The sequence below is a fragment of the Hyperoodon ampullatus genome (assembly GCF_949752795.1).
Source record: "Hyperoodon ampullatus genome assembly, chromosome: 2".
NCBI lineage: Eukaryota > Metazoa > Chordata > Mammalia > Artiodactyla > Ziphiidae > Hyperoodon > Hyperoodon ampullatus.
Window position 1 is genome coordinate 97,857,305 of NC_136915.1, and position 27,535 is coordinate 97,884,839.

Consider the following 27,535-nt stretch of genomic DNA (forward strand, 5'->3'; position numbering starts at 1 on the left):
CTTCCTCAGCAACTCCTCGTGGTAAAGTCAAATGTTGTGTGTATGACCTCCAGGCCTCTCTCCCACTTCTACACTTCCTCCCCAGCTCCAATCATTCCAGAATATACTGCCCAGAGCCCACTACACTGTCAGTTACCTCTCCTGGCCTCTGTGCATGCTGTTCCCTCTCTCTGGAAATCCCTTCCCCATTTCTGTACCTGGTGTACTATTGCTCTCAATGCAGCTCCAAGGTCTCCTCCTCCTAGAAGCGCTCCTGACTCCCCACCCACTCACCTGCTTCAAATCCCATCCAGCACTGCTGCTCTGTGTGGGAGCAGTGTGTTCACAAGGCCGAGAGCTCCTTGAGGGCAGAGATGGGTCTTCTTCAATGATTTTAGCCCTAGTGACTGGGGCCGGGCAGTTGGTAGGTGCTCAATGTTCATTAAGTGAACGAGTTAATTAATGTCTGAAGAAGTGCCAGTGTTTTCAGAGGTACATGTCTAATTTTCCTCTTGAGTCCTGGCTCCCACCTGCAAGAAGGGGTGAAACTCCCTTGGGGCCCAGAGTGTCTAAGATGGCATGAGTCCACAGTTTAGGACCCCCCAAAACTCAGCTCTAGAAAGACCCCTATTTGAAGTTGGCTTTAAAATTAGGCATATAGTCCATGACCTTATTTTTCAAATTCAAGGAAGAACCAGAACATGAGTTCTACTGCTGTGTTCTAAAAATATTTTTTCTATGGTTTTCTGCTTTCTTCATAATAAAATAGCTTTGGCATGACAGTCTTCTTGTATAAGTGAAATAGTGTTTTATGACCTATTTATTTATTGTTTATGAAATAGCTTTAAGGGAAGCAAATATCTGACATAAGGCAGGGACAAAGGGAGGGGAGAGGGGCTCCAGGCAAGATAGTTCCTTGTCCCCTGAAGCAGGCCCTGAGCCTGGTGCAGGGATATTGGCACCAGAGCCCAGAGTCAATCGTCCTCAATCAATCAGCAAATATTTATTGAGTGGTTACAGCATGGGGAGCTGCAGCTGAGTAGAAGGGAAAATGTGTGTGAACCCAGTTTACTTTCCATGGCCGGTTCCCTCTGGCCATATCATCACTACTACTTCTATGAATGATTGTAATTAACATTCATTGAACATCTTCTCTGCACCAAGGGTCTGGTTATCTCTGGTATTGACTTTTTATAAACTCTCTAAGGCATGTAGTATTATTTCCACTTAACAGATGAGGAATCTGGGGCTTAAAAGAGGTTCCTACGTGGCTCCAGGTTTTGCAGCTAGAAAGCAGATCTGGATCTGAAATCCAGTTTCAAACCCAAAGTCCTTTACTAGTGATGGCCAACATCTGCAGGCGTCTTCCAAGAGGACAGAGTATTTTCTAGGAAATTTCTAATTTGATACTAACACTACTCACGGGAGTTCACAATTGTTATAATCCTCATTTTGCAGATGAAGAAACTGAGGTGCAGAGAGTTCCAGCAAGTTGTCAAAGTCCCTGTCTGAGGTGAAGACAAATCCTGCAACACCACACTGAGGACTGGATCATCTAATTTTGGCCCCTGCTTGCCTTCTAGCACAGAGCTGGGCAATGTAGTCTCTTAGAAGGAATTAATTCCGGGAACGGAATTCTTTTCTTTTCTTTTTTTTTGGCGGCACCGTGTGGCTTGTGGGATCTTAGTTCCCCATCCAGGGATCGAACCCAGGCCCCCTGCAATGGAAGCGTGGAGTCCTAACCACTGGACTACCAGGGAATTCCCAGGAACAGAATTCTAACCTAACAGCCCCAAAGAGCCCCCAGGCATCGTCGTAGGACTGCCTGGATTCTGTCCCAGACTCCTGTTCCTGGGAGGAGAGAAGTGAAGGGCGCTCCAGGCCTGATGACCAGGCTGCTCTGGGGGCTAGCAGCCCCACGCCTGGGAGATGGAATGTGAGGGAGAGGGCGGGAGCTGTACCGGCTGGACAATCAGGAGGCTTTCTGATGAATGGACCGATTGGTAGTTGTGGTTCTGTGGGCCAATTGTGGTTAGGGGAAGGAAAGAGGCTCCCAAGGAACACTGCATTCCTGTTTCTGACAGCAACTCCAAGTGGGAGCTGGGAGCACAGACCCTGTCCACCCCCTTGGCTCCAGGATGAAGCCTGCCCCTCAACAACCCCGCACCCTCCTGGCCCCCAGAGCAGGGCTCTCTCCACAGCAGGATCCAGAGGAATGTTCACAGTAGGAGAGGGGCTTTTCTGGGGTGGAAGCAGCCTTGGCCATGTGCCGCCTCCACCCCTGCCCCCATTGTTGCCTGGCTAGGGCACTGCTGAGGAGGCAATAGCACAGCCGCTCTGGAGTCCTCTTTTAATGGAGTCTCGAGTAGCACTGACTGGACAACAGGCGCAGTGCCCTCTCGGTCTCACTATTCCTTAATAATGATAGCTCTCCCCCTTATATGGCACCCATTATATTCCAGCCAATGTATTAAGCATTTTATACATAATAACTCAACTTTACAGAAGGCCTATGAGGAAGATGCCATTATTATCCCCATTTTACGGATAAGGAAGCTGAGGCACAGAAAGGTTAAGTAACCTACCCAGGAACACAGAGCTAGCAAGAGGCTTGGGATTTTAACCCAAGCATTATGGCCGCAGAGCTAATGCTCTTACCACACTTCACTGCTCCACCCATGAGGGCTGCTCGGACTCTTCCTACTCCTCAGGGAAAAGTGCACAGCACCAGCCAGTGGAAAGGAGATTTGCCGTCTGGCTGAAGGGCCTGGGGCTGGGCTAGGACCGTGGCCCGGGGCTTAGGGCAGCCACAGAGATGAGGGCTGCAGACTGGAGGGGGCGTCACTCTTGCCTCTCCTCCCCTCACATAGGGCAACCCTGGAAAGTCTTACCTCCTGACTCATGTCCGTGCTCTGGGCCTCCCCATCCCAACTAGCTGGGCACTCTCGTGAGGAAGCCTCCTTTTGGACTTCCCAGTTGGCATTGGGCAAACCAACATAAAGAACCAAGGCAAGGAATAGCCTTAAATCACAAGAGGTGGGAGAAAGGGGTCTGTCCCCCAGCTGTATCTGGGACTAGAACCCTTCCAACCCTCAGGCTCTTCTCTGCTCCAGGTTTCTGGCTCCCTTCAGTGACTTCCAGAAGCCAAGTGGCTCCTGGTGCACTTCATACATTTCCCCATCATCACACTCACTGCCTCAAGTTGGATTGTCCCTGAGGAGTCTGTCTCCCTGGCAGGCTGTGAGCAGGGAGGGCATGTAATGCAACTGATGAGGATGAACGCAGGGCCCAGCACACAGCAGACATTCAAAAATGCCTATTGCATTAACACATGATTACAGATGGTGTAGATTTTCACTTCCTTTTTCCAGGTAATTCTCTGCCTTATTTGCTCTGAAGTCATGCAGGGCCAAAGATAGGAAGTATGCTTATCTGTTGCTTGGAAACCAGCAGACACATGATCCTCTTCATGATTCTTTTTTTTCCAATGACGGTTAGGACAAACTTTCATTCTAGAAGGGTCTTCAGCTAAGGAGTTATAACTCTAGCAGGTAGGGAGGGTACTCGGGAAGCCAAAATTCATGCAAATAAATTTTTTCTTCACTTCTAGGTTAGATTGATCAGCTCTGAGGACTTCATGAGCACCTGAGAGAGCCTGTCCAGGTCTAGAAGATGGTGCCCAGCCTCCTGGCGTTGGCAGGAAGCTCAGGGCAGAAGAAAGAGCTGGACACCTGGTACAGACGGCCTCCCAGAATGCCTCCCCTTCAGAGGCAAGACTCCTGGTGGCATGGCGCTGAAGCCAGCACAAGTGTTTTTGTACCTGCAGGGACAAGGGGTATAGCTGGCTGTCCTCCAAGGGAAAGATCTGGTCTCAACACTTCTATCAGTCATTTTCCAAAGTATCAAATATTGGTTCTTGGTAGTTTACCAAATACAAGGTCTTCACAGCAGCCCTGAGAAGTCAACTGGCTGGGAGCTACTATTCCCATTCATTATTTATTTATTTATTTAAATTTATTTTTGGCTGCGTTGGGTCTTCGTTGCTGGGTGTGGGCTTTCTCTAGTTGCGGTGAGCGGGGGCTACTCTTCCTTGCGATGCATGGGCTACTCATCGCGGCAGCTTCTCTTGTTGTGGCTCAAGGGCTCTAGAGCACAGGCTCAGTAGTTGTGGCGCATGGGCTTAGTTGCTCCGCAGCATGTGGGATCTTCCTGGATCGATCCTGGATCGATCTCTTTTTCCCCTGCATTGGCAGGCGGATTCTTAACCAGTGAGCCACCAGGGAAGTCCCAACCATTCCCATTCAACTGATGAGAAACCCAGTCCAACGTCCCTCCGTTATGGCCACTTTACCACTTTCGTGCTGCCCCCCCCCAACCCCGCTCACCACTGCCCTATAAAAAGGGAGAAGGCATGACTAGAAAGGCAGCCCACAGAGTAATAGACCTGGGTGGGGCAGCACAGGAGATGGGTTAGTTGGGGCATCTTAGCACACTCTGGCCATCTCTGCAGCACCTTGCCAGGAGCACGGGGACAGGAAAGCAGCATTTCCTCTGCAGCCCCAAGCTTCCAAGGCTATGCTATCCACCCCCAGTCCACTTCTTAAAGAGCCCTGGGCCACTTTAGTGGAAAGAAGAAAGAGAGAGAGAAGAAAATGAAGGAGGAAGAGGAAGAGGAGGCGGGAGAGAGGAGGGAAGGAAAATGAAAGGAATGAAGAGGGAATGAAATAAAGGGGGAAAGAAAGAAATAAAGAGGGGGAGAAGAAAGAGAGAAAGAGAGCGGGAAAGAAAGAAAGAAAGAAAGAAAGAAAGAAAGAAAGAAAGAAAGAAAAAAGAGAGAGAGAGAGAGAGAGAGGGAGGGAGGGAGGGAGGAAGGAAGGAAGGAAGAAAGAAAATGAAAGAGAAAGAAAGGAGTCCTTTGTGATAGACGTCAACTCCCTAGAGAAGATCTCAAGGGGAAATTGCCTGTCAAATAATTTCAAAGAAATGACATTTTGACAACTAGCAAATGAAGCTTTCCTCCCACTTCCTCCCATCCGTCTCCATTTCTCTCTTTTCTGTCTCTCTCCTCCCACCCTTGCTTCATTCCCCTGACAAGCAGGGTCCCTCTGGTACTCCCTTCTGCCCTCCTCCAGGGTGGGTCAGCTGAGCACTGCCTTCTTGATGATGCTACATTAGGAAATCATTGAAACCCCAAATCTTGGATTGTTCCAAATTCCTCTATGCCTCCCCCAGGACCCTGCTCCGGACATAACTCCACCAGTAGTCAGCAGGGAGAACAGCAGCTACTCTGACCAGGGAGAACACAGGGGATCCAGAGTTGGGTCAATCCAGGCCTCGGTCCTGAGGCCCCCACCCCACACTGCACCAATCACGTGTGACTTTGGAGGAGGTGGCTTCGCCTGTCTGAGACTCTGTTTGCTCATTTGAGGCAATATGGGTGGAACAGCTTCTAGGTCAGGTCTGTGGTTCCAACACTCTGTGACCACCAATGGGCACACACAGGCTCGCACGGGTGTAAACAGCTAAGGAGCCACATGCAGATGGAAACCATCCTGCTGGCTTGGCCCTGAGATTCAGCCAGAACCTGCCTGCCCAAGGTCTCCCAGCCAGACAGGCAGGGGCTGGAGTATCCGCCCAGTGCAGGAGAGAGCCAAGGAGATGCTGTCCAGGGGAGCCCTACCAGGCACACCATAAGTTCTTCCAGCCTCAATTTCTCCATGTCTGGTGGTAAAGCTCGCCTGAGGTCAAGCAGATTCACAACCTCTCCTTTTAAGGTAACAGAGATGAGACAGCTGCAAGTCCCACTGTGGAGTCACGGTCACCTTGCTCATCCCTCTGCAGCTCCACACAGGCAGAAACTCCCAGCATCCCATAGCCTACAATTCTAAAGTGTTCTTTCATAACCAAGCACTTATTCTGTGCTGTTCATTGCCCTAGAGACCCCCATTTGTCACCCATTTGACCTCTCATCCACTCCTTGGGGAAAGGGCTTATCGTCGCCATTGTCAAATGAAGAAAGAGGGACTCAGAAGGAATAAAGGCTTTGTCTAAAGTCACACAGCAAATGAATGGCAGAGCTGGGACTGAAGTCTGGCATTGGGACTTGCAAGTTTACCGCACTACTGTAGTGTCATTGCTTAAGACGCATTCGAGTGGGCAGATAATACTAATACTAATGATAATGCTAATACCAATAGCACTTACTACCTTCAGGTCCTGGGCTAAACACTTCACAGGCATCATCCTACTAAATCCTCAACACTTTGGTGAGAAATATAAACGTCTCCGTTTTATAGATGAAGACACTGAGGCTAAGAGAGGTTTGTCCCAAGTCATACAACAAATGACTGGGCAGAGTTGCAAGGTCAGATAGCTTGTAAGTGGTGGAATCAGGGTTCAAATCTGGGGGTGTAAAGAATTTCCGTTAGGGGAAACAAGAACCCAAGGCTTGTGCTGACAGAGGAAGGCTGACTTCCAGAGGCAGAGCTATGTCCTAACACTGGCTTCAGTGAGCCCACAGCGTCGGTCAGGTGAAGGAGGGAGCAGGTAAAATTTTACTCCCAGTTCAACAAGTCAGAGGTTTATCTCCTCACATCACTTCCTCTAACCTCTTATCAGTCCTCAGAACAAGTGGTGTCAACATGTTATCTTAAATCATTTTGTACTGGGACCACTTGACAATGCCCAGGGGAAGTAAGCCCTCAGACTCCTTCCTCTGGCTGGACTCTGTCTCTGGCCTTCCTTCCTCAAGTTTCTGAACATCCAGGCCTGCCCCACACCCTTTAAGCTCTGACTACTCCCAAACCTATGAAAGCAGGGATATGCCGACATGTCCATCATCACATTCCCAGGCCTAGCTCAGTGCCTGGCACATAGTAGCCACTTGGTGCACATTTATTAAATGAATGAATTATTCTCTAATGGCCTCATTCGATCACTATCAACTGGGTATCTATTATGTGCTGGGCACTTTCGATTTGGAGGTAAACATGGGACCAGCTTGGAGGAACTCTCAGTCCAGGGTGGGGGTGAAGTTTCAGTCTGATGATCCAGAATATAACTATCAGCACCACCTGAAATACTTTTTGGAATAATGTGGAGAATGAATGAATGAAAGACAAACAACTTAGGGAGACCACAGAGAAAGGAGCCAAATTCAGTGAGACCACAGGAAAAGGAACCATTGATCTGCCTGAGGAGTCAAAGAAGGCTTTGCTGGTGAAGGATGTGGTGTGATTTCAGCCTTGAAGGGTGAGATGTTTGCCTTAAGGACAAGTGGGGAAAGGATAATTCTAAGCAGAGGAACCAGTATGAACAAGAGCATGCAGGTGTAAAATTACTTCTTGGGGCTGGAGCAAGTGACAAGAGATGCCCCTTCCAGACCTGGCTGTATATCATGTATTTCCCAGGGGCTGGGGTTGGGTGGAGTCACAGAGAGATTGAAACATTGAACCATAGTGAATTGAAGAAAGAGAGAGCTCCTGAATTTGGCATTATGATTAATAGGCTCCTCCTATTAGGCCTCATTTAGATTCATTCTCATGTAGAGACAAAATGTGATTAATCATCTTAGTAAATGCATTTCCAAAAGCATCAAGGGAAATCTAGGGCCCAGGTGCCAATCTCCTCAGGTCTGGAGGCTCAGAAGGGAGCATGGGTAACAGCCAGCATTTACATCACCTGCAGGTCAGGTGCTGGGAGAATCTCCTAGCACACAGCAGAGCCTCCCAGCTCCCTGTCACAGGACACAACTCATCCCCTTCTGGCCAGGTAGTTAGGCTCCCTGCCTCTACCCTGACACCAGAACAGGAGACAGAGGCTGGGCGGGCGGCTTGGGGGCTGCATAAGAAGGAGAGGGCTGCCTACAAACCTGCTGACTCGGGTTCCACAAGGTGCTGCAGGAAGCGCAGCGGGGGAGGCCCCAGTCTCCAATGTTTGCCCCTGCCCTCAGGCCATTTCCTGCTCAGATTTGGGAATTTTCAGGCCTAGAGGGAAAGTCCCTTGAAAGGAATATTAGAAAGAGAGAGAGAACACCGGATCCGCCTGGAGAGCGCGGAAGGAAAGGCAAGGCTCTGTCCAGAGCCGGCGCGCTGGAGGGAGGGAAGCGGTGAAGCCCGCGTTACTTTCTCGAAGGCTTCGGCGTTGAGCACAGCAAACAAGGCGACTGGAAGACGAGCGGAGAAGACCAGCCCGCGGGGTGGGGGCGGGGAGGCGGTTCAGTGGGCCTCTGGAGTTAGTGTGTCTGTGTCAGTGCGCGCGCGCGCGCGCGTGTGTGTGCCTGTGTATGTGTGTGTGTGTGTGTCTGGCGCCTGTCCAAGGTGATTTCCCATAAACCACATGCCTCACAAGTCCGCTTAAAAGGCTGTGCCGAGGAGCTGGCCAGTGGAGCCCGGCTCGGGGAAAGTGAAAGTTTTCCAGGGGGCTCTCTGCGCCGCCGCGGGTCCCTCCGCACTCCTGGGACAGCAGCGCGGCCCTCGGCCGGGGCGTGGACTCTGCAGCGGCCAGCGAGCGAGCGAACGAGAGAGCGAGGGCGGCCGACGCGCCCGGCCGGGACCCAGCTGCCCGTATGACCGCGCGGGGCGCCGCCGGGCGCTGCCCTCCCACGGTAAGAGACGGCCGTGGCGCGGGGCCCTGGCCGGGCTGGGGCGGGAGCTCGGCGGCGCGGCGCGGCCCGTGGGAGCCCGCTGCCCGGACGCGCCGACTGCCGAGGCTCTTCCGCCCCGGCAGCGGGCTCCGGTTTCCATCCCATCTTTGCGCACGGACTGCGCGGGGCCCCTCGCGCTCTGGCTGGGACCCGAGGCGGCCCTGCAGCTACTCCTGGGGCTGCGGCACTCCCTCGGGAAAGGGAAGGCTGCTCACCCCATTGCACGGAGAGGCACACTGAGCCACCCGCTGGCAAGAGAAAGGGGCTCGCAGCCAAGGGGCAGAGGCTGCATCCCTGACTCTCTCCCTTCTGATCAGCCACCGCCAACGGACGGAGTGGCTGTGCGCTGAGGGTGGTGCCTTCCCAGCGGGCATTCCTCATGGGCCATACACATGCTTCTAGGTCCTGCTGGGGAGTGGGCGCTTCTGGATGGGGAAAGTTCAGGGGCCATCCAGCTTATAGAATGCCAAAGCAAAAGGAAGGTACAGGGCAAGCCACTACTTGTTCCGGTTCACAGACAGAAGCCATTGGGCACTTGGGTGGCTGGATCAAGTATGTTTTGTGGGGGGCGGCGTCCCCGAGTTGCATGGGGCCAGCTCTGAATCTTCCTGCCAAACCTGGTTCAGTCCGTTGGGGAGATCCTGGGCTTAGTGGTGGTAGAGGAGGGTGGAAGGAAGGTTTGGGGTTGCAGAACTGTGGACAGGGGCAGCGGGCTGCTCAGGACTGCATGGGGACTGTCCTGCCCCAACTGTGGGGCAGCTCCTAGATGGCGCAGGATGGCACCGTTAATGAACAGTAAGTGGTCTTCCAATGGGTTTGCTTCTGAGGAACCCTAGAGGAGAAACCCAGGGGGGAGAGAAGCAGAAAAATATTTGGAGGATAAGGGAGGGGGTTGCAGGTAGGGTAAGAAGGAAGAGCCCTTCCACGGGGGAGGAAGAGTCCAACTGAGAGAGAAGAGATGGGCTTAGGAGGGGAAATCAGGAAGGGTGAGGTGATAGGCAACAAGATAAACAGGGGCTGGAAGTGAGACCACGAGGAAAGAAGAGGAAAGGAAAGGTGGAAAGAAAGAGGCTGGTTTTAGACAGGGGCAGCCCAAGGGGCCACTCATGCTAAGATCTCTCCAGGGACCTTGTTGGTGGGGAAGATAGAACAAGATAGGAGGCAGGTGAGGATGGATAGTTGGGCTGAGATGTCCCAGCATCTCTCTGAGACTGAAGCAAAGATTCCTTGTGGTTGCCCCAGAGGCCAAGGCTGGTGGGTGGGAGGAAGAAAGAAGGGGGGAGAAGAGCCGGCCCAGCCAGATGCAAGCTAGAGTGTTAACCCTTTGGTGCCTGTCCAGATCCTCCTCTGAGGCCAAATCAGGGCCCCAGGTGCAGGGTAGCCCCTTTGGCTACCTTCAAAGTCAGCCTCCCACATGGTGCCTGAAATAACTCCAAAAGCCAGGCAGCCCTTGGGGTTAAGCATTGCTCTCTCCTTGCTGTCCTTAAACATCAATATCTTGAAATGTGTGTGACAAGGCTGTCTTCCTGAGCATCCCCTTCCCCATAGGCCCTTTCCTCCATACCACTGATGCCTGGGGCTCAGAGCCTCAGGGGCAGCCAGCCTGGGGCAGAGACATACCTTCTGCATGGCCCAGTTTCCTCCCATGGGTCCTGAATTGCAGGTTCCTGAGGGCCTGGACAGCTATTCCCACCCAGAGCTACCTCCTCAACCAGGCAACAGAGCCCAATGTTTCCTCCATGACTGTTCTGCCTCTTCCACAGTCTCCCTCCCCCAGGTCAGACCAGGACCCTCACCAGATCCCTGTGCTGAATGGCACTGGGCCATCTTGTGCCTCTTTCCTCCAGGCCTCTCCTTCCCTCTCTCTGCCATCAACGTCTCCCCATCTTTCAAGGCCTCACTGTGGCCCCTCCTCCCTGCAACCTCCCTGGAGCCCAGCCAGGGCCTCTCCTCCCTAGTAAGAGCTAACAAACATTTGGGCTTTTAGTTATATGTAAATCAGCATGTTGTTGTGGACTGTTTCATAGCCTCCAATGTGCTACTTGTTTGCAGTATTTGTCTCGTCATCTGAATTACTGAGGCAGAGCCCAGAGCCCAGAGCCCAGATCCCAGAACCCAGGAAGGTGCCAGCCCGCACCCCATCCTAACAGCATTTCCCTGAATCTGCCAGGAGGCAATATCCAGCTTCGGAAAGAAAGCCCAAGGGTCTTTCTCTGCCTCTGGCTGGAGAAGGGGAGACCTAGAGCCAGGGAGAGGGCTAAGGGGACCTTGGCAAGAAGGAGGGAAGGGGAACAACAGGGTGTCAGGAGCCTGTCCCATCACTCTGGGGGTAAGCAGCTACCGGGCCAGGTGGGTGCTGAAAGAGGGGAGAGATCTCAGAAAACATTCTTGCAATGCTAAGAGCTGACTGGCTGGATGCAGAGCCTGATGGGGCTCCGATAGGCAGGTGCCAGCCAGGGATGGTCTAGAGCTGGCACTGCTGCCTCTGATTAATCGGTTGGGCTCTTTTTGACACACATACCCAGGGCTCCAGAGGTCTGTGGTGCGGGATAGGTTCCCAGTGAAACTGAGTTTGGGCCCCTGGTTTTTCCAGTAGCAGAGCCAGACCTGTGTGGAATCAGGTAGGAGGAAGGGCTGGGCCCAGGCAAATACCTCTGGCTCCAAGTCTGGAAGCCAGCCAGTGCAAGAACATGAACTTGAGAGGAGTGGGCAGCTCACAAGATGCCTGGCTCAGTGTGTGATATTGCAGACAGAATGATGGGTAGATGCAAGTCCTGCATTCAAGGAGTTTCCTGTGTAATTGACATTTAGACTGGTAGGCATACCTCCCATGTCCTCATTAGAAGTTCAGTGTGTAGTAAATCTTGGCCTGGGTTAATCTGGGAAGGCTTCTTGGAGGAGACGACATTTGGACTGTTAGCGAGGGAGAGCAAGGTTGTGCGTGGCTGCTAGGAAGTCCTGAGTAAGGTGGGTTTGGAGAATGCTGCATTCTGGGATGAGGGGCAGATCTGTAGCATTGTGGATCTGAGGTCCCTGCTTTTCCACCCTCAGCAAGGCGTGGGGGTTCCTGGGGAGTGTGAGAGCTGGGGAGAAATGATGCCCTCTCTGTCACAGACATGGCTGGGCCGCCTGCTGCTGCTGGCCTGTCTCCTCGTGAGCAGAAGTACTACCGAGGAGGTGTCGGAGAACTGTAGCCACATGATTGGGAACGGACACCTGCAGTTCCTGCAGCAGCTGGTGAGTGTGTGGCCCTGCCTACCTTACCTTCTCCCCACTGGGGAAACGGAGGCAGGAGGCAGGGAGCAGGGCCAAAGAGAGTGGTTGTAGGCAGAGAAATACGGCTATGCAGGATGTGGCTCATGGCTCCCACTAGCTCCACGGATGTTCTTCTCACTGACCTTCTAAAGGTCAATGCCTCTGAGCCCCCCTCAATCCTGAAACCCTCTCCCACTCCCCTGCAGGCGGTGGACAGGGTAGACTTCTAGCTGGTTGCCTAGGTTAATGATTGCCTGGAATGTCAAACGTGGACTCTGAAAAAGGTTGTAAAGCCAGCTCTCCCTCGGTGGGATGCTTCCTCTCAGGAGCCAGCCCAGTCTGCCTGCTGTGTCCAGATGTTGCCTCTAGCTCCTGGACTCCCAGATGTGCCGCCAGCCTGGCACCAGGGCCTCAGCCAGATTTGGAAGGGAGGCTCCCGCCTAACTCCCAGCCGTCCCCCCTCACTTCCCTGGCTCTTGCCCGAGCCCTGGGGCTGGGATGGCCTGATCACCCGGGCCATGAAGGAGCCCGTGCCTCACTCTAACCGTGCCAGCAGAGTCGTCAACAATTTCAAACGTGGTTCAGCCAGGCAGAATCAGGTTGCTGTCATGGCTGCTGTCCTCAGAAGAGAATTTACCATCCCTCTAGCCAGCCAGGCAGTGGGGGGCACCACAGGCTAAGGCCAGCTCCAGGGCCCTGAACTTGGAGCCCATAGGCTGGGCCTCCTGCCTCTGTTACCCCCTATACTCTCCCTCCTGTATGTAACTGCTGCAGCAATCCAAGGTAGACCAAGAGCCACCACATTCTCTGAGGCTTAGAACCACTGCTCTGAGGACCAGTGAGGGCTTTAAGGGCATCTAGCCTCAGTCTCTACAGATCCTGAATCCCCAGAGCGTGTCTAGCCTCTGCTTGAATTCCTTCCAGGACAGGGAGCTCACTACCTCCCGCAGGAGATTATGTCCTATATTAGATAGTTCTTCCTTATAACAAGCTGGCATCTGTGAGATTTCAGAGTGGGAGGTACAAGACAGAGACTTCTTGTTCTTCTATAACCCTCCCCTGGGCATGTGGAGGGCACAGGTCTTCCCCTAGCCTTGGCTCTGTCTTTCCAGGTGTGGTTGGAGGGAGATGGATGAGGATCAAACCCTGATCCATCCAGAAACTCTAGTCCCCATTCTTAGGCAAGCTCAGTCGAGTGCAGACACCCTGCCACCACTGGCCTGCTCTCTTTTACAGATTGACAGTCAGATGGAGACCTCATGCCAAATTGCCTTCGAGTTTGTAGACCAGGAGCAGTTGGTGAGTTATGGCTGTTTACAAGGCCCATGTGCCAGCATGTATGAACTTCCCAGGGTGGGTGTGTGTGGGAGCATGAAGGCAGGAGAAGGCCTAGAGCTGGGCAGGGTATGGTGTTAAGGACCCCTGGTACTCAAGTCTGGGGTGCCAGGGTCCAGGGCTGAGCTGGGCAGGGCCCAGGGCTCAAGTCCCCTGCTGCTCCCTTCTGCTGGCCTGGCACATGTCAAGGTCTTACTATGTGCCAGGCACTTTTGATCCTGACTATGTGGTTCACTCTTCTTGTTCATGAGAGGTTAAGGGAGAGAACATAGGTAGTAAGTGATTTGAACGCGGGCAGGCTGGCTCTAAGGCCTAAGGCAAACCAGTACTTCTTCTCGGTCAGATGTTTTGCTTAAGGATGTCACCTCCATCCAGCAGACAGACCAGCAACCAGGGAATCAGTCCAGTCCTTTCCCTCTTCCTCCTATCCCACACCCAACTGAGTGAGTGCTGCTGGTTCTACCTCCCAGCATCTCCGGCTTCTGGGGCCTCACCCCATCAGTTGCTTGGATGATTTCAAAAGCCTCCTAAATGGCCTTCCTGCATCCAGTGCACCCCTCACCCCACCACTAGTGGGGGAGCTCTCTGAACCACAGCCTGTTATCTTCACCGCCTCCCCCAAACCTGGAGACCCCTCACTCCAGGAGAAAGCCTAGGTTGTTTAGCCTGGGGTTTATAAGCTCCAGTCTCTATCACACGGCCCAACCCACTACCCCCATTCCCTGTTTCTTCCTGCCTCCAAGCCTTTGCACCAGCTCTTTCTGATGCCCGTAATGCCTATCCAGCTGCTCCCACCCCAGCCTTTATTCCACGTCTGTTCTTCTTTGTGCCTCCTAGAAAATCGCCATCATGCCCAGAATTTGCTCCTATCTCTGAGCTTCTGCACACCTGACCCATACACATTTCTCTCTTTTTTTTTTTGCGGTACGCGGGCCTCTCACTGTTGTGGCCTCTCCCGTTGCGGAGCACAGGCTCCAGACGCACAGGCTCGGCGGCCATGGCTCACGGGCCCAGCCGCTCCGTGGCATGTGGGATCTTCCCGGACCGGGGCACGAACCCGTGTCCCCTGCATTGGCAGGCGGACTCTCAACCACTGCGCCACCAGGGAAGCCCCACATTTCTATGAGAACTGGAGACCACCTCATGGTCCAAGGAGTAACCTTGGTGTTCCACTCACTCACACCTTACCAAGCATTTACTACTAGGAACCTATTGCACCAGGTGCTAGGAATACAGAGCTAAAAGCAGAGTCTTCATTGAGGCACCCACCATCTCTTTAGGGAGACAAAACACTGAGGTCATTCTTTGGACCCCGAGGTAGTCTCCAGTATCCCTATGGCCTGGAGGATTAGAAGGAGCCATATGGTAAAGGGCTTTGTGTGAAAGCAAGCCAAAAGAGGGTCAAAGACAGAAAAACGGAAGTTCCCCAGAACCCACCCTACCTATACACCTTCATCCTGATTAAAGCCTCATCTTTCAGAAATCTGAGGATCTCTCTGGTCAGAATCCACATTTCCTTCCCTCTACCACAATCCCCAGCAGCGCCAGATCCCAACAAGGGAGAATGAAAGCCAGCTGAGGGCAGCGTTCTCCTTCTTACTGGAGGGGGTGGCCCCTCTCCTCAGGAGTAAGGGTAGGGCAGGCTGCAGCCCTCCATCTGCCTGGGATGAGGGCATCCAGCACAGAGCTTGGACTCCCAAGTGGCATTAGCCAGGTCGTCAACTCCAGGTTCTACTTTTCAGAACGACCCCGTGTGCTACCTTAAGAAGGCATTTCTCCTGGTGCAAGACATAATGGAGGACACCATGCGCTTCAAAGACAACACCCCCAATGCCATTGTCATTGTCCAGCTCCAGGAACTCTCTCTGAGGCTGAGGAGCTGCTTCACCAGGGACTATGAAGAGCAGGACAAGGTAGGAGGGCCCTGGAGCCAGGAGCACTGAGTGGGGGAGGGCAGAGGGCAGCTGCGGTGGTACCATCCCTACCCATAGGCACAGAGGCACTCACTGGCCTCACCCATGTCATTGCTCACTTGCTCTCTCACTCACGTATTCATCCCATAAACCTTTGCCGAGGACTCACCGTGCAGGAGGCACAGTGCTAAGCCTTGACGATGTCTTCATGAGCAAGAACTACATGGTTCCCACCCTCTTGGAGCTTATAGTTAAGTGAGGTTGGCAGCCATTAAACAAACAATGACACAAGTAAATAGAATTTTAACCCATGAGGACCATTCATTCATTCAACAAATAGTTAATGAGTGCTTATTGCATACCAGGTATTGTTCTAGGCTCTGGGATACAGCTGTGATCAAACAAAATTCCCCACATTCATGGAGGTTACATGTAGGGGTGGTGAGACAGTTAACAAAATGCATAAGTAAAGTGTCAATAACTGCATTGCAGAAAGAAAACCAGAGAGGGAAGACCTGAAGCAGGCAGGTGAGGGAGTGAGCCAGGAAGGTGAAGTACGTGGGGCTCCGGGAGAGAGAAACAGGACTTGGATTTAAGAGGCAGTGGGACATGCCACGGAGCAGCTGGGCCCGTGAGCCATGGCGGCTGAGCCTGCGCGTCCGGAGCCTGTGCTCCACAGCAGGAGAGGCCACAACAGTGAGAGGCCTGCGTACCGCAAAAAAAAAAAAAAAAAAAAGGCAGTGGGAAAGAAGAGACAGGGAAGGCTTCTGAGTAAGAAAATATTCACTTGAGGTCCAAAGATGAGTAAGAGGAAGAAATAAGGCTGGTCAGAGCATTCCAGAACAGAGAACGCTGGGCACAAAGCCCTAGGTGAGCAGGAAAGTGCACATTCAGGGCCCCCAGGTGTGGGCAGCACGGCCAAGGCAGGGGAGTGAAAGGGAGAGAGCCAGGGAGGTGGGAGCCAGATCATCTGGGGTCTTAAAAATGGGGGATTTTGTCTAAAGAGCGAGGGACCTAGTCTAACTTGCGCTGGGAGACCATTCTGGCTGCTTTGCGGGCAATGGTATGTAGGGAGCAGGGATGGAGGCTGGGCGGCCAGCAGGAGGTGCAAGTCCAGGCGGCTTGGACTAGGGTTGTGCAGTGAAGGTGAGGCAAGGGGACGCACGCATTCCTGAGTTTAGAGAAAGAACCCGAGCACTTGGTAGTGCAGCGGCCGTAAGTGTTGAGGGAAGGGAAGAGTCGTGATGGTTTTGTCTCCAGCACGTGGAGTTCCCGTGATGCTGAAATGGGGCAGAGCAGGTTTGGGGAAGGGCAGGAGTTCAGGTTGGGGTACATTACACTTGAGATGTTCATGAAATGGCCGAGTGCAGATGTCAAGCAGGCCGCTCGACGTATGGGTCTTGAGTTTGGCTGGTGATAGACAGATGTAAGTGGTGTTGGTCTGTAGGTCATCGGTGAAGCCAGGGGACTGTATAACACTGCCCACTGTGAGAAGAGAAACAGGCCCAGGAAACCCAGCATTTATTTAGAAGTCAGGCACCGGAGGGGGCCTGGCAAGGAGGCTGAGGAGCAGTCTAAGGGGTGGGAGGGAACCCAGGAGAGTGTGGGATCCCTGAGCACATGAAAAAGAGCATTTCAAGATGGGAAGAGTAGTCAACTTTATCAAACGGGGTTTGAGAAGCCAAGCAAGAGAAGGGCTGACAAGTGTCCAATGGATTTGGCAACGTGGAGGTTGCTGTTGGAGGCAGGTGCCAGATCAGTGAACAGAAAGTGAGGAAGTAGAGGCAGCACTGTGGAAGAACCTGGCTCCAAAGAACCGCAGAAAAAGAGAGGTAGCTGGAGTGAGTGTGGGTTGAAGGGAGGGAAGACTTTTAAATAAGAGAGGTATTAGATCTGTGGTTTTCCAATGTTGAGGTTCATAAGAATCACCTGGGAGCTTGTTTAAAATGCAGATTCCCAGTACTTCCCTGGTGGTCCAGTGGTTAAGACTCCACGCTTCCACTTCAGGCAGTGTGGGTTTGATCCCTGGTTGGGGAACTAAGATCCCGCATGCTGCGTGGCCAAAAAATAAAAATAAATAAAAAGGAAGTCTTCATTTTAAAAAATGCAGGTTCCAAAAAAAACACCTTCCTTTTAAATAAAAACTCAAAAAACATTTTTTAGTTAAAAAAAATTTTAATGCAGATTCCCAGTATGCACCCCTAGAAAGTCCGATTCACTGGGTCTGTGGGTGGGCCTCGGAATCTGCATTTTAGCAAGCCGCCTACCCTGCACACTGTATGGGATGCTGGGGGCAGGGGGACAGACTCCAGGAGCGGGGAGCCAGTGAAGCTGGAGGAGCTGGTCTCCTGAGGAGCCGGCAGGGGAGGGATTCAGAGCTCGGGAGGCAAGAAGGCACAGACTCTGTTGAGACAGGTAGACATCGGGACCTTGTGTCCTTGTTTTCTCTATGAAGTAGGAGGTGAGGTTTGAAGGACAGAGATTTTATAAGAAAGATGAGAAGAAGCCAGCTTACCTGTTCCTTACAATTGCCCTGGGTGGGAGGCAGGCAGGGATTGTTGTTTTGACTTTCCAAATGAGGAGATGAACCCAAGCTGGAAAGTTCATTTGGCCATCGTTGCTGAGCTGGTGAGTGATGCAGCCAAGTCCGGGTCTTCCCATTCCCACATTCATTCTCTCCTTTATCTGGTAAACATCTACTAAGGGCCTACTATGCACAGCCCCTGGGCATCCAGTGATGCCTTCAAGGACTTCAGCACCTAGTAAAGCCCATAGTTCTTCCCCAGGCAGGTCAGTTTAAGGAAGGACTTGGGACTCATCGGCAGGTGGGCCATAGATGTGATGAAGCCCTGGGCACAGTGTCTGGGGTGAGAGTAGGGGTGGGCCCAGGACTGAGCCCTGAGGAGTGCCAGCCTATGGAAGTCAGGTGGAGGGGGGAAGCCTGGTAAGGAGACTGAGACGGAGCAGCTCAAGGGGTGCGAGGAAAACCAGGAGTGTGTGAAGCTTCTCAGAGCTCCAGTGGGTGTGGGGAGCCTGGGTCCCACGAGCAGAAGAGAAAAGAGCAGCTCAACAGACATAGCTGGGGCAGCCTTGGCTCTCCTTCCAAGATACACCAGTGCCAGAGAAGGACCCACAGCCCCACGGCCTCCTCCAGGCCATTCTCCTCACCACACAGGATGATCTCTCTAAAAGACTGGAGTCTTATGCTCCACTCACCTCCCCAACATCCCCTCAGTTCTCTTTGCTCTACGGATAAGGTTAATGGTTCTTTTTTTAAAAAATAAATTTATTTATTTTATTTATTTATTGTTTCTGGCTGCGTCGGGTCTTTGTTGCTGTGCGTGGGCTTTCTCTGGTTGTGGCGAGTGGGGGCTACTCTTCGTTGCGGTGCACGGGCTTCTCATCCTGGTGGCTTCTCTTCTTGCGGAGCACGGGCTCTAGGCACATGGGCTTCAGTAGTTGTGGCTCGCAGGCTCTAGAGCGCAGGCTCAGTAGCTGTGGCGCACGGGCTTAGTTGTTCCACGGCATGTGGGATCTTCCTGGACCAGGGATCGAACCCATGTTCCCTGCACTGGCAGGTGGATTCTCAACCACTGCACCACCAGGGAAGCCCAGGTTAATGGTTCTTGGCATGGCCAACAAGGCCTGCAGGACCTGGTCCTTGCTGACCTCTCTCAGCTGCATCTCTTGTCACTTTCCTCCTAGATGGCTGTGCTATAGCCACTGTAGCTTTCTTTTTCATCTTTTAACATTTCAGGCTCTTTCCTGTGTCAAGACCTTTGCACAGTCTATTCTCACCACCTGGACAGCTCTCTCCAACCCCACCTCCTTTCCTGGTTAACTCTTGCTCATCTTCTGGTCAGTTCCTTGGGGACTCCCCCAGGCCCTCATTTAGTTCCCCTTGTTATACACTCTCAGATCATTCTTCTTTTTTTTTTTTTTTTTTTTTTTTTTTGCGGTATGCGGGCCTCTCACCGCTGTGGCCTCTCCTGTTGCGGAGCACAGGCTCCAGACGCGCAGGCTCAGCGGCCATGGCTCACGGGCCGAGCCGCTCCGCGGCATGTGGGATCTTCCTGGACCGGGGCACGAACCCGTGTCCCCTGCATCGGCAGGCGGACTCTCAACCACTGTGCCACCAGGGAAGCCCAGATCATTCTTCTTAGGACTCACCACACTTGTAACAATATGTTTAATAATGATGCCCTGTTGGACTCAATGTCCAAATCGGCCAGGGACCACCTCTCTCTTGTTCGCTGAGTGATTTCCAGGTAGTTACCAGATGCCTGGCACATTAATATGTGTGAAATGGAGCCATGAATAAATGATAAATTTCACCAACTCAGGACATAGGGGTTCTGCAAACCAGGGTAGAGGGGAGGGAGAAAACAAGAGAAAAATAAGACGGATGTGAGAAAGGCCAGGGGTTTGACAAACATGCTAGAGACATGGGACCAATGCTCATCCTCATCAAGGGGGGCTCTGCTCTCCTTCCAGGCCTGTGTCCGAACTTTCTATGAGACGCCTCTCCAGTTGCTGGAGAAGATTAAGAATGTCTTTAATGAAACAAAGAATCTCCTTAAAAAGGACTGGAACATTTTCAGCAAGAACTGCAACAATAGCTTTGCTAAATGCTCCAGCCAAGGTGAGCACAGAAGGGGCCAGCAAGTGTGGGGTTGGGGAAGGGCATGTGGAACAGAGCTGCGTTGGGAGGTGACGCATGGGGCTAGAGGGACCCCTGGGAGGCAGCCTCGTTGCTACTCGTGCTCCTGTGTGTGTAGACGTGCTTGTTTTGTGTACATATGTGGCTTCATGTACCTCTGGGTGGTCCTAGGCACATGCCTTTTCTGACATGTGTGTGCATGCACACCTACATATGTCTGCATGTTGAGGCATCAAGAAGGATCATGCTGGTGGCTGTGAGATCAGGGAGTGGAAAAGGGGGCCCTCTCAGAGAGCCCTGTAGGCATGGAGGCTTTCCCACCGGCTCTGCAGGCTGGCTGAACGTATGGGGGGTACCGTGGAGAGAGCAGAGGCTCCATCGGGGATTCAGGGCCCTTGCTCCGGGAGCCCTGCTGCGAATCACCAGGATACCCTGGCTCCAGAAGTCCCCAGGATGCCTTGAGTGCCCCCTCAAGGGACAAGGCTGGATTTGAAGTCTGAGCATCATTCAAACTCTCCCAGTGCTGGCCCAGCTGCACACATGTCTACCCTGCGTTGTCCTCGTCTCTGCGTCCTGTGCCACGTGTGCCCACCTACATTCAACCTTGCTCCCCGAGGCAGGGGCTGAGGCCCTGCGACCTGCCAATGGCCAAGTCCAGTCTCGTTGCTTCAATCCCAAGGCCTCAAGCCTTGGCCACATTCCAGCCCCAGCCTGTTCCCGCCTGTGGCCGTGACCGTTTAGCCCCTTGCTGTGCATGAAACCACCTTGCTGCTTTCCAACCAACAGTGTCTTTGGGGCTTGAGGGTGTCTTGTGTTAGTCCTGGAGGCCACTACTCAACCTCCTGGCTGGCTGTTGTCACCCCTGGCTTAGCGTCTGGCCAGCTGGAACTCCAGAAAGGGCTGTTCTCCGGTCTTGCCTGACCCCAACCCCCAATCTGTGTGTCTAAACCCCACTTTTTGCTCTTCCCTGCAAAGAACCTTCCTGCAGTTTGCACCTTCCCTGTCTAAGGCCTGTGTCATGAGCATTGGCCCCAGTCCTGTCCTCTCCTCAGCCCCAGGGCTGAGTTAGGGCATGAGGGGACCCCCAGACCCACATACCCCTCTCCATCCCTCTGGGAAAGCTGTGCTGGAGGCTGGTGACTCTATCTCCTCCCCGTCCTTCTCTCTCCCTCTCTCTGTGGTTCTTTCAGATGTGGTGACCAAGCCTGATTGCAACTGCCTGTACCCCAAAGCCACCCCTAGCAGTGACCTGGCCTCTGTCTCCCCTCAGCAGCCCCTCGCCCCCTCCATGGCCCCTATGGCTGGCTTGACCTGGGCTGACTCTGAGGGGACAAAGGGCAGCTCCCTCTTGCCCAGAGAGCAGGCCCTTCGCACAGTGGACCCGGGCACTGCCAAGCAGCGACCACCCAGGAGCACCTGCCAGAGCTTTGAGTCACCAGAGACCCTGGGCGTCGAGGGCCGCCCCACTGGAGGTTCACCTCAGCCCCAGCCCTCTGTCGGAGCTCCTGTCACTGGGATGGAGGACACTCTTGACTCTGTGCTGGGCGCTGACTTGTCCCTGGAAGAGGCCTCCGGAGAGGCTAGTGAGGGTCTTATGCCCCAAGGGGCAGAGCTTGCCTCCCGCACGTTGTGGGGAGGCAGCGTCCAGGCAGAGACCACCAGGACCAGCCGTCTCCTGTCAGCATCTTCACCACTCTCTGGGTCAGGAAAGGGCTGGCAGCCTGTGGATGTAACTAGCACACCACTGCCCATGGTGGGCCCCGTGAGACCCACCGAGGCCTGGAGTCACACACCTGAGAATGCAGACCATTCATCGGCCTCGCCCAGAGACCAGCAGGAGCCAGGCTCTGCCGGGCCCCCAGCACTGCGCCCGCACGGCCGCAGCAGTCCCTCTGCCCCCTCTTCTCAGCCAAGGCTTCCCAGAAGCCATTCCCGGGGCAACGTGCTGCCCCTTGGGGAGCTGGAAGGCAAGAGGAGCACCAGGGACCGGAGGAGCACCACAGAGCTGGAAGGAGGACAAGCAAGTGAGGGGGCGGCCAAGCCCCCAGCCCGTTTTAACTCCGTTCCTTTGACTGACGCAGGCCATGAGAGGCAACACAAGGAACCCTCCGACCCCCAGCTCCCCGGCTTTGTCTTCCGCCTGCTCGTGCCCAGCGTCATCCTGGTCCTGCTGGCTGTCGGCGGCCTCCTGTTCTACAGGCGGAGGCGGCGGGTAAGAAGAGCCCGATGCGGGAGAGAAGGGCTCCGCGTGGGGGCAGGGCACAGCCTGGCTGGAGGAGCAGCTCGGAGGATGACTTGGGCTCAGACTGGGTTCTTCAGGCGCTGAGAGACAGGAGGCTGACTGAGCACAGAGGATGGGAGGTTGAAATGGAGGGTTTCTTCAAGAACAGGGAAGGCTCAGGCTACAAGATGAACCAGTAGGGCCTGGGGCAGAAGAGTAGGAGACGCTGTGCTTGGACTAAAGCAGGATGAGAACCCAGATGGGAGGGGAGATGGAGGAGGAAAGTGATGCGTGTGAGGTCAGGCCAGGGCATTCCCTGGGAGCTCTGCAGAGCTGGGGTATGAGGATAGGAGAGGCCTCTGGAAGCCCCCTGGCCCTCTGGCTGATCCCGAATGGGGAGGCTTGGTAACTCTCTCATAGAGTCCCTGAGCAGCCCTGCCTGAGGATGGGGCCACGGCGTCCCCACGCACCCTCAGCTCCTCAGTGAGCCTGCTCCTTTCTGTCCCCAGAGCCATCGAGAGCCTCAGACAGTGGATTCTCCCATGGAGCAATCAGAGGGCAGGTGAGAGGTTTTTTTTTCGGGGGGGGGCTCTGATAGGCATGGGGGGCCTGTCTTGGCATCTATTTCCCATCTAGATTTGGAAGAGACGCTCTCCCGCTTGCTGTAAGGCTCAGAACAGGATTCCGGGGTGGGTGGGGAGAAGGAAGGGTGTCTCTTCTTTCCTAGCTATCTGGGACTTTTCCTAGTTTCTTCTTAGGGTTAGGCAGTTCTGGGTCTTCTAAATCTGAGAGGGCTGGAACACGTGTGTGCGGGCTTGGGGGGCAAACTTAGGGGATCCCCTCACTCCCTGGCCTCTGCTAAAGTCTTATGCCAGCCTATGCTCTGCCCACAGCCCCCTGACCCAGGATGAGGACAGACAGGTGGAACTGCCAGTGTAGAGGGAATTCTAAGGTAAGACTCTGATCTGGATCTCTCGCCACCCTTTAAAATTAGTTACACCCAAATCTTCCAGTCACCCTAACTTGTTTGTGGTACCACCAACTCCCCTGAGGCACCCACACTTGACTCCCTTCTCTCTCTCTCCTACCCCCTTTTCCATCTATCGCCAGGTCTGGCCAACCCTCTTCTCCCTGAGTCCTCAGGCCTCCCACTGCCCCTTCATTCCCTCCACCCCATTTGAGGCCAGGCACTGTTAATTCTGTGTCGGGCTATTATTTCTGCACTGGGCTTCTACTTTTGCTGCCACCTTCCATCCCAGAGCAACCAAATTGTTCTTATGTAAGGTCTTTAGCGTCTTGGGGAATTTCAGCAGCTCTGCATCACCAACCACTTCAAACCCAACATTCTCAGCTTGGCACCCAAGCTCCTCCAGCAGCTGCCCCTAACACGCACCTCTTGCCAGCTTCCTCTCTGTCTGCACCCTGATTTGACCCTTCTTCCCAACCAAGATCATTTCTACTTCCCTGCTTTTAGATGCAAGGAGCCATAGAGGCTTAGTCTTAGAAGGGCTCTCAGAGGTCATTTGGCCTAGTGTCTCTGCATCCCAGATGGGGAGTCAGCCAGCTTCTGGTCACACACTCTCAGTCGCAGGCAAGCTCCCTGCCCTCTCCCAATAGCACTGTAGGGAAGTCCTTCCTCACTAGAGGCATAACTGGCTTCCCTGCCTCCTCCCCATCCTCCCTCATGAGAGCCCTCCAATATTAAAAGTCAGTTATCCATGTCCCCTTTAAGAATTCTCTAAGTTAAGTGTGGCCAAGTCCCTCAAACATTCCTTATATGATATGGTTTTCAGACCCCTCACCATCCTGTTCGCCCTCCTTTGGACACACTCGTTTGTCAATGTCCCTCTGAAAATGTGGCGCCCAGCCCTGGACACAGTGCTCCAGATGTTGTCTGACCAGCTCAGAGTACAGTGGGACTGTTACCTTCCTTGATCTGGACAGTGTTCTTCTATTCGTACAGATTAAGACTGCATCTGTGTTTGTTTGTTTTTTTAACAGCCACATCATTCTGTTGTCATATGTTGAGCTTGTGGTCTATTAAAACCCCTAGTTCCATTTTTCATGAACCTCTGTCAAGCCGGACTCTATCCTGTACTTGGAGAATTTAATTTTTTTACCCATGTGCAGGAATTTATATTCATCCTTGTTAAAACCACCTTGTGGGCTCAGGCCTATCATCCGAGCCTACTGAAATTGTTTTAAATCCTAATTCTGTCTTCATAGCCCTCCCAGTTGTGTCTCCTGCACGTAGATGAGTGCCTTCTGTTGTCCTCGTCCATGTTTTTGATAAACATGTGACTCTTATCACTCCTCACCCTGGGCTCCCCGATTCCAGGCAGCCCACGGCCCTCCTCCCTTCCTTCCCCTCAGACCACAATCAGGCTGCAGGAATCAGCCCTTCCTGATGGTCTCCATCCCCCTCTGGCTGCTCTTTTAGCTCCTACTCCTCTGCCCTTTTGTATTTGGTTAATACTATATCGATTTGCACTTACTTGGATGTTGTTTGTTTTTATACATTTTAAAATCTTACTTGATGCATATGTGTACATTCCATACCCCTAAGAAGTCTGTAAGCCCCTCGAGGGCAGGGACTGTGTCTTCTACTTTTTTTGCATTTCTTTTTCTATCCTGAGTCCTAAACAGAGAGGGCTTCTTCATACTTGCTAAGAACTCAGTAAATGCTGACTGATTGGCTTCAGGGCTGACTGGCCGATTGGCCCTGGCTGGCTGTCTCTAACTGTCCAGCCTTCTGGCTGACCAGTTAACCAGCTAACTAATTGACTCTGACTGGCTGACCAGCTGGCTGGGTGACTCTGACCAGTTACTAGCTAGTAACTGCCTAACTGGCTAGTCGATTGGTGAGCTGATTGGCTAACTGACTGGCTGGCTGCTTGCCTAAGTTGCGGATTGGCAGGCTGGCTGACTAGCTGGAGTGAACCCATTCAAGTTTCCAGTCACATCCCGTGCCAAACGCAAGCCAGCACTTCAGGGCCTTCTCATGGTAGAGTGACAGGTCTGAGCCACTCCTAGCGAGATAGGGGATCTGCCAAATGCTGAAAACCAGGGGAGCCTATTTAGAAAACAGCAAGAAGTAACACATCTGGAATCCTGGGGTCACCTTGTTGGTAGGGTGAATGAAGATGGGTCAGATGGGACAGTAGCAGGGCTGCGAGAATGACGCATACCCCGTCAGGACCGGGAAGCAGAGGATGGACCAAGGTCCCTAGGGACTTCACGGCTCAATGCTGTACCACCCTCTGACTGGTCGCCTGCCTCCCCCCTTGGTCTTGGCGCTCTGTCTACCTAATCTCAGGCCCTCCCAAGCTTTCCTCTTCCTCCCCTTAAAATTTCACTTAGAGAGGAACCCAGGGCAGGGGCCACATCCAGACCTCCACTTGGATCCAGCCCTAAAGTGGTCTCCAGGCCAGGCAGCAGGAGCCTCAGGGAGACTCAGGACCAGCCTCAAGACTTACTGCTGCTCTAGTGAGAGAAATGACAGGAGGAAACACAGAGGCAGAGGTCTGAGAGAGGGACCCTCAGAAAGGAAACGTGGACACCAGACCCTCCACTCCAAGGAACCAAGACATAGGGGCAATGGGCTGGAGGTTGCCCGTTTGGTTCTTCTTCCTTCCTGGCCCCAGCACGGCCTGTGGCCTGGCTGTACCCAGTATGGCTCATGTCCAGTTTATGGTCCTCCCTTCTTCCCCTTCCAGAACATGGGAATGGGCTGGGAGCCAGAAGCTGTGGTCCTATCTTTCCTCCTTAGCCATCACGGGTTTTGCTAGTAGGGCCCATGGACAGTCAGGGAGGGAAGCTCCACACTGGGTCCAAAGTCAAACTGTTGGATGGAGTCCAGGGGATTTCTGCTCTGGGAACAAAGCGTTCTGAGGACAAGGATGGGGGAGGGCTTGGAGAGAGCAGGGCCCTGACTCTTATGGATGATGCAGGGTGGCAAGTCCCTTGGTCCATCCGGCAGGAGGCTGGCTTGCTTAGGGGTTAGCATGCCAAATGGCAGGGTGGGAGTTTCCTTGTCCGGAACTACCTCCAGTTCTTCCCCTTCAGATACCTCTGCCCTGCTGTCCTGAATATCATGTGTGATGACCCTCTGTGATGACTGCTGAGGAGGTGGGAATGAGCAATTCCTCTTCTTTGCTAGAGTTAGCAGGATTCACTCTTGATTTTTTTAGACCAAGGACAGTGAGATGGTCTTTCCTGAGGAGGGGTCTAAGGACATGCAAGTGCCCCCTTCCCTCCCTGTCAGACCCCTCTACTTGAGCAATGCCCCCTACCCCAGCCCTGCTGAGACCTCTACCAGGCCCTGTTACCTCCCCCTATGGTCCCTGGTTCCCCAGGAGGAGGTAGGAGGTGAGGCCAGTCTGCCCAGTGGCTTGGGCTGCTGCCAGAGAAAGCTGCCCGGTCCCTTGTGGTGTCTGGGGTGGCTGGGAAGGCGAGGGAAAGCATGGGGGGAGTCCTGTCTGCAGCACCACCAGCGGCCCACAGGAATGCTCTACCTCGCCTACCCATGTCCTCAGCGACCCCTTCCTTCACTCCCACCCGGCTGACCAGCCTTTCTTTCTCTCCCCTACAGCTGGGCGCACAGGACAGTCTCTCCATGCAAGGAGACATTATGGGGACATCCACCACCACCCCTCCCCAGCCATTCTCCTGGGAATGTGGCCTGCCCACCGTGAGAGCTCCTGGACTCAGGAGAGCAGGACTGGACCAGAGCAGCGAGGCTGGGGCCCTCAGCCCTCGACCCTCAGACTCTGGACTGACTAAGAGAGGCCTGGAGGATGCCCCCCACGCTGCTGATATTTATCGGGGGCCCTGGAGGCTCCCATCCGCTTGAGGAAGGCTGGGAAGCCCGGCTGAGGACCCTCTGCCCCTCAGGGGCTGTGCCCTCCTCCCATTCCCCTCCAAGCCAACACCTGGGCCAGGGACCCAGAGGCCCATGGGACATAGGAGTGCAGGGTGGGTGCTGAGGAATGGAAGAGCCCTTGTGCCAGAGGACCCGCCTGGTGCCAAGGGATCCCAACACCGACAAGCAGGGACTCGTCTCCAGAGAGAGAAGCATGAGATTCGCAGGGCAGGACAGCGTCACTGGATTTCCCGTATAGGTGTGTGGCCCAAAAGACGGGAAGAGAAGGCTTCTGGGCCTGCTGGTCTGCACTCCACTTGCCTAACTGCCCTCTGCTGGTGGCCAGGCGGAGAGGGGATGCCAACCCTACCCTCAGGACCTGCCTGGCTTGGCTCGTGATGCCAAGGGCAAGACCAAGCTCTGGCCTCGGCCCCAGCGTCCCCCCAGCCCTGCCAGAGCTTCTCCAGGAGGCCGCGCAGAGGCTCTCCTCATGAAGGAAGCCATTGCACTGTGAATACTGAACCTGCCTGCTGAACAGCCTGCCCCATCCGTCCCAGAGAGCAAACACCTATCCGTCCTCCCACCCCTCCAGCCTCTCCCCAGCTTCCTGCACTGAGTGCCCGAGCCGGCCTTGCCCATCGACTGAGGGAGCCCCTGAGCCCCGACC

The 27,535-nt window shown here is 53.7% G+C and overlaps 1 protein-coding gene across 3 annotated transcripts; it reads left to right on the forward strand.

Annotated features, from left to right (window-relative positions):
- Positions 1–8,338: 8,338 nt before the first annotated feature.
- On the forward strand, positions 8,339–22,946 carry CSF1 (colony stimulating factor 1; the record flags this gene model as incomplete). 3 transcript variants are annotated; one of them, XM_079697851.1, is made up of 9 exons in its annotated part: positions 8,546–8,584; positions 11,738–11,860; positions 13,115–13,177; positions 14,956–15,126; positions 19,621–19,768; positions 20,977–21,522; positions 21,868–21,998; positions 22,517–22,569; positions 22,901–22,946. In XM_079697851.1, the coding sequence occupies 9 exons, from the start codon at positions 8,546–8,548 to the stop codon at positions 22,944–22,946; spliced, it is 1,320 nt and encodes a 439-aa protein (XP_079553977.1). The 3 variants fall into 3 exon arrangements, with proteins under 3 accessions (XP_079553978.1, XP_079553977.1, XP_079553979.1); XM_079697852.1 differs by having other exon boundaries at positions 8,339–8,584; positions 20,977–21,998; XM_079697853.1 differs by lacking the exon at positions 20,977–21,522.
- Between the last annotated feature and the right edge of the window lie 4,589 nt (positions 22,947–27,535).